General features: G+C 45.9%; 1 protein-coding gene across 1 annotated transcript in view; it reads right to left on the reverse strand.

Moving 5' to 3' along the window:
• SSPN (sarcospan) overlaps nt 1-9,143 on the reverse strand; it is a 19,737-nt gene extending 10,594 nt beyond the window's left edge. The window contains exon 1 of the mRNA XM_017829122.1: nt 8,678-9,143. Coding sequence (XP_017684611.1) covers nt 8,678-8,998 — 321 coding nt within the window. The 5' untranslated portion in view covers nt 8,999-9,143. The remainder of the gene's footprint in view (nt 1-8,677) is intronic.
• Nucleotides 9,144-9,509: the final 366 nt, after the last annotated feature.

A 9,509-nucleotide genomic window follows, 5' to 3' on the forward strand; every position in this document is an offset into this window, starting at 1 on the left:
GGAAACAGCTTTATGCTTCTATTTTATACATTATTAATAGATCAGTTTTGAATTATACCTGTGAAGTGCAACAGAATAACTATAAAAATCCTCCTGGTAAATATTTTTTAGGACCTGCTAAGTGACTAAAACAGCTTCAGGCACATTATGGATGCTGTTGATGCTGATTGCTAAGTAGCATTAGGTAATCCTGCATCCCAGTCCTTCAATAGCCACTGCAATATCCCAGTGTGGAGCAAACTTTTCCTATGCCTTATTGACTAAGCACACAACACGAAACACAATTGAACTTGTTTTAGCACGTGTTTGCCACCAATCGATGTGCATTTGTTACACAGATAAAATGGATTCTGTGAGACCTGCAGGATGGGCAGTTAATTAGATCAGCTTCGGTAAACCCTTATCTAGAAATCTGGGAATCTGCATTTCTATGCTGAGCGAATTTCGACTCAGGTTTATTTCAAGATCCTGTTTCAAAATTTCCATATGGGCTAACACACCCTTTGCTGAATTGGTAGTGACGGGAAAGGTTATCCAAGGAAAGAATTTAATTTTAGGGAAGTGCTGTCTAGAAAAAGACCCAAATGTGATACAGAAGTATTTAGGAAAGGTAAGGATTTAATTTTGCTTAAGGCATACCCTGTGAAATCCCCCAGGTCACAACTCAGGGAAAACAGCTATTTACTAGTGCTGGCTGAAAAATTGAAAAGTTTATGCTGTACAAAATTTTTAATACTATTTCTTTTTTTGTGGGAAGCAGTAGATATTCCTTCCATTGGGCAGGAATACCTCAGGGCTCAAAAGTGACTTAAGAATGTTTGACTTTTAGCCCACAATCAAAACAGAGGTAGAAATTTTCCAGGTTGCTCCCTCCCCAAAGAGGGCAAGAGCCTGTTGTCATGAGAACGGAATCGAGTTCTTATAGATTTCATCAGGAACGGGACCAGATTTAGGAGTGAGACCCAGTGGATTTACCTGGGAGGATCCCTGCTCACTCACATCTGGTCCTGCAAGGACTGAGCACAAGGTGTATGAGCAGCACCAGGACCCCACGTGGCAGTGATGAAGATGGTTGTGTACGGTGTGTAAGTGGGGGAAACAGGAACATGTAGGACACAAATTTCCGCTGTGGTTTGCATTCATTATCTTTGCACAGCGACGTATTAACGTGGTTTGCTTTTATTCTGACAGATTTCAAAACCACAGATTGCTCTGTCTCCATCTCTCCCTTATACACTTGTGAAACTAGTTTTCCTTTTGTTATTGCTACAGATTTAGCCCAAATGTAGAATAAATGGTTTTCTGTAGCAAAGTACCTCCTACCCAGAGCACCTTGAAAACCTTCGCACGTGGGGCTGGTAAAGCCAGAGAGGTGGAAACATCCACCAAGAAATGAAGGGAGGAGGCAAAAACCTGCTTCAAAGGAGCATCTTGGGTCTAAGCCACATCACAAGACAGATGCTGCAAACACTCAAAAAGACACAGTATAGCTCATCTGCTCTTTATATGGGGGCTTGTTAGCAAGAACTCCTGGAGCAACCTTTAGGGACAGAAAGCAGACGTGCTGGAGGACAACGCAAATATACACAGTGCAAAGCCACACAGCATCACTGAGACCCACAGGGGGACTCCTCTTGTTTAATAAGAATGTAAACTCAAACTTCAGGGGAAAACTGCTGTTAGTAGAATCAGGAAAAAGTTTCCATTATGGACAAGTTATTTTATAGTTGCTCACTTCAAGACACTGTGGATTTTTCTGTTTGTAGGGACAAGGGTAAAGAATGATCTCTTGAAGGTGTCTCTGAAGTCTCTGGCTCACCCTCAGAGATGATACTTGGCTTGAAGGCTCACCCACTTTATCAGATATGGCAAAGCTTAGCTCCCATCTACACCCTGGGAGAAGCCACGTTATCCACCCAATCTAACACTCGCACTGGACACAGCTTTGATGCAAGAAAAAACATGTCACTGTTGGCTTTGTAATTATAAACCTGGATCACCTCTGGTGTCAGGCATCTGTACAGGCCATTGCAGACAGCAGCACTGGAGTTCAATCACTTTATGAGGTTTGAGGAAGCTGTGAGGAAACTGAGATGTCAGTGGTGCTGCAGGCAGCTTTCACCGACAGCTTTGATCAGCCTCAGGTCAGCCTGGGTCTCACTACCACATGTAAAAGAAGCCAGTCTGCCACACTGAGGTATTGTGCCTTAATGGGGTTTTTTCCCCTTATAGACTTCTTGTTAAATTTAAAGACAGTCTAGTTGCATATAAATTACTTCTAGAAAAAATAGCTGTAATAATAAGGAAAAACATGTATATTGTGGTTGCAGGCAAAGACCGTCATCATCTAGGAAATCATTCTCTTAACAGCCATAAAATCCACAATAACTGTCCATCCCTGCCCCGCCTACAGAATAAAATAACGATGTCTTTATCACAGGTCCCTTCAAGCCATGCAATAACACACCAAGGCAGATGTACAACTTTCTTTTAAATCCTGTAAAGTCATCAAAACCCTGCAAGAACGTTCATAATCAAATGGAATCTTATTTTCCCATTATTATCTTTGCTGTTTGGGTCAGTTGCTCAGCAGTGAGAATGGCTCATCACTTGTGCTAAGGCAAGATTGAATTCCCACAGCAAAGGCTACAATGGATTACACAGCCAGGAGCTGCAGCTCCAGTCCATTACTGCTGCTGGATCAGAAATGCAGTCCTGGGTGAACAAACGCCCGAGGGGACAAAAACATAAAATACAATCAGGCGTTCCCAGAGCTAGCAGTGATGCTCAGCCTGAGAAGTGCAGCATGGCTGAGAGTGCTACTTGGGCACCACTCGTGGTGTGAGGTGTGTCCGTGGCTGGGAAGCGATGGAAAGCCAACATCTCCATAGTCATGAGGCTACTCAGGCTGAGGAAAACTGTTTGGTTCCCCCCCTCCAAATTTTACCTAGGCTTTTAGCACATTTTTCTCATTGCTAGATTATGTAATCCAGCCAGGAATTCTGATTTCCACCCTCTTTCCCCTTGAATCTGCAGCCAGACCAGGGGCCAAACCACAGAGGTGCCTAGGATTAGACAAGCCCTTGGCCAGGTATCACACAGACCTCAGGTATGCAGTTACCTTCTCAAACCATTCTTTCAGAACATTAAAACACTTTTTTCTCCCATCAAAGTTTTCCACTCTATGCCTGGTCGAAGTAAAAGTATGGATTTGAGTTAACCAATGCATAATTCCTTTTAGAAGATGGTGAGATTTAAAGGCAGAGGGCTCTGAAGAATACAGCTCTGGTGTTACACATATATATAGCTCTAAACAAGCACTGGGAACCTCACCATTGCATAGGTTGGGCAGCATACCTCGTTGGATACCATCCAGAGTTTCATATGCTTTGGAGAAGATTCAATTAAATACCTAAACTTACAGGCTCTTCCCTCAAACCTTTCGATGTTTGCCCATGGCTAATTGAAGCTAGCCTATATAAAAAAAATGGATACCTGAATGACTGCAATTTCCTGCTATGATGGCACCAGGTTTTAAGTGTCACTTTTTATTAAAAATCGGTTTCCCTAATAACAAGCAAAAGTTAAAAATCCAGCGAGGCTGTGTAGGAAGTAAAGCCTCACTGAAAGCCACCTCCACAATTGTCAAAAGCAACAACAAAAAAAACTCATCAAGGGGCCAGGGTTAACAAGAAAGTGTCTCTCTCCTTTCAGGCTTTAAAAGAGAACACATTTCAGGGTGGCTTAAACAGTCAGTCATCCCCCATATCAGTATGGAAAGGGATCAGTTGCCTCTTGCTCTAGCTGGGGATGCTTCCCAATTATTGAGAGGCACAGCAAATCCTTTCTGCCCCAGAGGAGGACAGGTCTACCCGACCCCAGCTAATCATCAGGACACATTTACCCCAATTCCTAACTTAGATCACTTTATAGCACAGTATTATCCTTTTTTTCCCCCAGGTGCCTGTGTTCAATGCTTCATCCTTTCAGCATCTGTCTCACAATCACATTCTTAAGGCTTCACACTTAGATACATCATTGTACCCACATTCAGGATGAAAATCCCAACTCCTGGTTTCTCCCTGTTACCATCCTCTACCATTTCAAAGTTCAAATACCTTGCACCATTCCCTGCCATGTAATGCTCTTTCTCTCTCTCTTTCCTTATCTCCTGCAAACTGTCTCTCACAACTGGATTTTCCAGCCATCATGGGATCTTCATCTCACCTATCCTTGTCTGTGAGTTTCTCAAAGCAAAGAATTTGCTTCCTTTGCTGAAGGTTTTGCCTTAAGTCTTTTTAAAGGTTTTTCAAAAGAAATTATAATAACTTACAGAGACATAAACATTTCTGACTCTGGGTAAATGAAGATTGATGAAAATTGCTTTTTCAGTTAAAAGTCTGCCTGCCTTTTGCACCACAAAGCAAAGCACCACATCAGCCTTACTCCACTAAGACAGGGAAGCCAATGCTTGAATGCTGATCCCAAAAGGCAATGAGCCACGTCCACCCCTGGAGTAAAGTTTAGGGCCCTTCTGGCCTGAGGAAACACTTGGGGAGATGGAAAAGGGCCAGAGCAGGGAGAAGCATCAACCTCCTGGGCTGGGGGCTCAGCCCATGGCAGACCTTTTGAGATGCTTTTTGCAACAAAATCAGTGACAGCTTGAGCCACAGTTGCTACCGTGAGCTACCCAAGGAACAAGTTTTTTTATATGTTTTTAGAAGTCCCAATTTTATGAACATATATATATATATTTAAAATAATTTTCTGACAGAAAGAATAAACACCCTGGATAATCATCTCTGATGAGCACTTCTGTAACTTTCTTAACTGCCTGAGTCTGCAAAACAGGGCTGGAAGGGATCTTGCCTGTGAAAACTCTGATATTCTCCACTTTTGATCACAGTAGAAATAATCTAAGAGCAGATTTTTAAAGGAGAAATACATCTTTTCTTCTTCTGGGTGTCAAAAGGCCACAAGCTAATGAAAAAGAATGAGAAAGATACCATTAATATCTACTGTTTCTGCAACACTTTCCATCCCAGGATCTCAAAGCAAGGGGTGACGGATGGCCACTATTAACCCCACTTTGCAGGGGAAATAACAAAGTCTCAGCAAGGTTAAGTAACTTGCCCAAAGCTACCCAGCAAGTCAGTGGCAAGACACAGGGGAAAAAAAATAAAGCCCTGCACTCATGGGTGGAGTTGTGAAGAGTTTGTCCAAGCTCCTGCAATACAGCAAGAAGGAAGAGACTGCCAGGGTGGTCCAGCTTGCAGTTTTGGGGTCAGGACAGTCTCATGGAGGAGCCAGGCAACTGCTTCATATGGCACCTTCATTGTAAATGGCTACAGGCAGGTGAAACAAATGCCACCCTCACTGTTTTTAGTTGCATTTATTTGCCTGTCCCTAGCAATGGGGCAGAGGTGTTTTACAGGGAACAGGCTGTTGAAGCAGAAGTGGTAAATCATGTAGGCTCTGTGGTTTTTCTGTCCATAAACCTTTCCTCTGGTTTCTGGCTAATGCCCCACAGATTTTGGACTAAACTAGTGGGTCTTAACTGGGTTTCAGGGTGAAATGCCTCTGATGCAATGCAAGCTGCACCCTTTCCTTCTGCAGGAGTTCTGAGGTGCACCTTGGAACCATCTTGGACTCCCTGTCAGCAGATCCCTGGCCATATTTACTGGTGAATCCAATCCCTGTCCTGTGCTATCCTCACAAATTGAGACAGTCAGATTTGGAACCCATTAATTCATGCTGCCTTGCCTGGTTTTCCTCAGCAGCATTTTACTCCGGCTGCTTCGCTAAATAAAGTTCCTTTTCATTCATGGTAATGCACTAAAGCACTTGATTTTCAGCAAGGAATGGTGTCACCATTTTGCCACTAATAAAGAAGAAAAAAAAATAGCTTTCAATCAATCAGGGTCTATTTAACACATTAGCAATTTTCCTTCATTTTTCTGTCATCCTGCATTAACAGACGCGGGGTCAAATCCCGCCCTGGTGTAATTCCAAAGGAGTAACACTAGGAATGAGCTTCACCCATTATCTCTAATGTTGCTAAAAAGGTCTCAATAATAGATTTTTTAAGTTCTTGATTCTGAATACTAATCAAGTCCTTTAAAAAGAGCACTTGAGTGGGATGCTACTAAAACAAATATGCTCTGGTATTTTACACCACATCATTCTGCTCTGCTGCTCATTTCTGGGTGAATATGCAAGCTTTGGGAAGTCACTTTCTGCCACGAGGTTTGATCTCAAGCAGCACATGGATCATCTATCCCTACCTATATTCCCTCTATGCAGCCCAAGAGACAGCCCATAGGACATCCAGCCACACGTAGGTCCCCAGCCAAGGGTCCTCCTTCTGAGACCAGTTTCTACCAGTTCTCCAGAGGCTGGTCCTCATCACACACCCCATCACAGCTCATCAGCAACACCCTGTGACCCACACAGCCAGAAACTCCAGCTCAGCAGCTCCTGGCCATCTCCATCCAAAGTCCCAGTGGGCACTGAGTACCTCCAAGACATCACAGCACAGGAACAAAGTAAATGGAGGACCATGTCCTGCCTTTTGCCCCTCAGAGATGTGCTTTGCTCTGCTGCAAGTGATGCGTCGGCCACAACCAGCGCTTCACACGGGATCTCTTGCTGGGGCTGCACCACCACCTCATCCTCTCCTTTCTAGCACCAAGTTTCCCTTTTACTCCCCTCTTTCCCTTCTGCTTCGGGCTGAGGGTACAGGACAGCAGTGTGGTTGCCCAGGAGCCTGTCTGGCCACATGCCCCCCAGCAGTCAGTCCCTGTCATCACCCTGAGGGTAAACAGGGGGGCACCAAGAGCCATTTTGAGCCAGGGAGGGATCAAACCACGCTTGAATGTGCTGGTGACTCACCATCACACCAGAGTCCCCAAGGTGAGAGTCACCATGTGACTCAAAGCATAGGTGCAGCCACTCTTCCCCACGGGGCCCTGCCTGGGCACCCTGGAACACAAACCAAACAAAGCCCTGACCCCCACAGCCGGCACAGTCTCAGGAGATGAGTTCTCCCAGGGGTTATCCTGGCTGGCTGGTGAGTGCAAAACATCACCACCACAACTGAGAGTTGAGTTTTGCTTTGAGTTAGGGATTATCTCAGGAACGCACACGGCAAGTTCTGCCTAATTTTCAGGGGCAACTCCGAAAGCAACGGAGCTTTGCCTTGTGTGGGCATCTAAATATCACTACTGCTGGCAGCTGCTGCTAAGACCGAGAGGGCTAAGAGCTCTGTTTTCAGAAAGCAGTGACTTTGGTGGGTTTCCAGGCCTCCCTGAGGGAGATCAGGCATATGTGGATGTCTCAGATTGATGCTGCTTGGGGCACTGATGACATTCACATGGGCCAGGGGCCACTTCCATGGCTTTTCTTGTATTCCTGGCTGTACACTAGTTCAGCCCAGCTCACTCTTTCCCCACCTTTTCCACTTGAAGAAGCTATTTCAAACCTGGGATACTACTAGTGCTGCCTGGAATAATCTGACCTCCAGAATCCTCAAAATAAACAAGAGGAACAAGCATGTCACATGTAGCTATTTTACCATCTGCATTCCCCCCGGTTTGTAACGGTGAAAACCCCAGGAGGATCTTGGGGGACAGGCTCTTGCCCCACAAAACATCACTAAGCTCTTAGATGCCTCTTCAATCAGAAGAGAAATATGAAGAATGAGATGAGCAAGAGGAGCTCTTTCTTAGGCAGCTCAGGCCCTGCTCCTTCCACCCTCTGAAGGGCCACCCAGCAGGATTAATACAGCAAACCCCAATCAGTTCAGGTGATCAGGTAATCTCCAGCTAGCAAGGAATTAGATTCCCAGGAGATGCTCCCATAGCTGTTTAGCACTTTGAGGAATTTTAAGTACCTAAACATGAATTTATTTTCTGGGAATTTTAACAACACCCAGAACTGTGCTAACACATCAGGATATACTTTCAGGATATATTTTCCTGACCAGGGAGGAAACCTGCATGCTAAATTACACCCACAGCACATCCCAGGCTCACCACTACCACAACCCTGTCTCTCCACAGACAAAGCCCACATGTCCCCGAGCATGCCCAGCCAGTAGGGTCACACCACATGTGGCCCCACACACCCCCCTCCCCACCTGGGTGCAGTCTGTCCCGCCCGGGGGGAGAAGTCAGGAGCAGAGGGCAGGGAGGGGGTTAAATCCCGGCAGTTCTCCAGCACAACACAGCGAGGAAGCTCAAGAGACAGCCGTTCCTCTCCTCGCCCTAGCTGAAAGTTGTGAGTTACAAAGTTATGCTCTCACTCCCAAAACCTGATGGTTATGGTTTGGTGGGGAAAGAGGGAAGGCAGCGTAAGTAATCAACATTTTTTTGTTCAGCATCACCAGGCAGGAGTTCATGGCAAAGCACAAGCTAATATATACATCTAGTCAAACAGCAACCCTGTATTTTATTTCAGGTCTGTTGGGTATTGCAGGGAAGAATACGAAAGATCATGTTATTCTGCAGGAGCAGTTTCCTCGGGAAAGTACACCCAGACATTTAATCCCAGGAATATTTATAGTTAGCATAACTCAAATGGTGTTGTGCATGCAGTTGGTTAGTCTAAAGTGGAGCGTCATGCAGCTTGCATTAATGCTGGCAAAGGCACTTTATGGAGAAACAGACTTTATGCTTACAATTATCCCAGCCCAATATGGAGTGTCTCTGACTAGCAGAGAAGAGCTGATGCCTGCCATAAGGAAGCCCAGCACTGTTACAGAGGTGCCTAGTGCCAACTGCAACAAAGCAAACAGCAGCGGGAAACGGCAGCCACAACAAGTGTGGGATTCCTCCTCCTGGCCAGCTTTGGGATCCCCCTTGGCTTTCTTCTGCTTCTTCTTCTTCATCGCCGGCTCCTGCGTCTTGCTCGAGTCGGTGCTCTTCTCCCCTTCGGCTGCCTTCCCTGTCTGGTTACTCGGGGACGTGCCGTGCTGGGCTTTCTTCTCCTGCTTTCCCATGCCGAGGAACTTCAGGATCTCACGTGCGTGTGTATGCGAGCGCGCCGATGGGGGTGTGATTTTTTTTTTTTTTTTTGCCCCCCAAAGCTCCGCTTTGTGCTGGCTGAGTTGTTCCTGGTATTTGAATCAAGGAGGCTGAACAAATATGGAAAACATTTGGAGCAGATTGTCATAGCTTCGAAATGCCACATATAGCCCAGAGAAGAGGGGGATTCGAGGGGGGTAGCGCACTGCCAACGTGCAGGCGCCGGGCTGGCTGTGCACACAGGAATAAGGATGGAAGTGCCACGGCTACACAGGTGTGAGCACTTGTGTGTGTGTGTGTGTGTGTGTGTGTGTGTGTGTTTGTGGAGGAGCTGGCCAGGCAAACAGCAAGCAGAAATTCCGCAGTGCCAGCTGATGAATAGGAGGGAAATCTGTCTCGCCAGGGAGCCGGGAGCAATCCACTGCCTGTGCAGGGAGCAGGCAGGTAGGAGCTCATCACGCCATGGCTCCCCTAGGGATTGCTGGC

Source organism: Lepidothrix coronata, unplaced genomic scaffold (genome assembly GCF_001604755.1).
Source record: "Lepidothrix coronata isolate B3197 unplaced genomic scaffold, Lepidothrix_coronata-1.0 Scaffold158, whole genome shotgun sequence".
NCBI classification, from domain to species: Eukaryota; Metazoa; Chordata; class Aves; order Passeriformes; family Pipridae; genus Lepidothrix; species Lepidothrix coronata.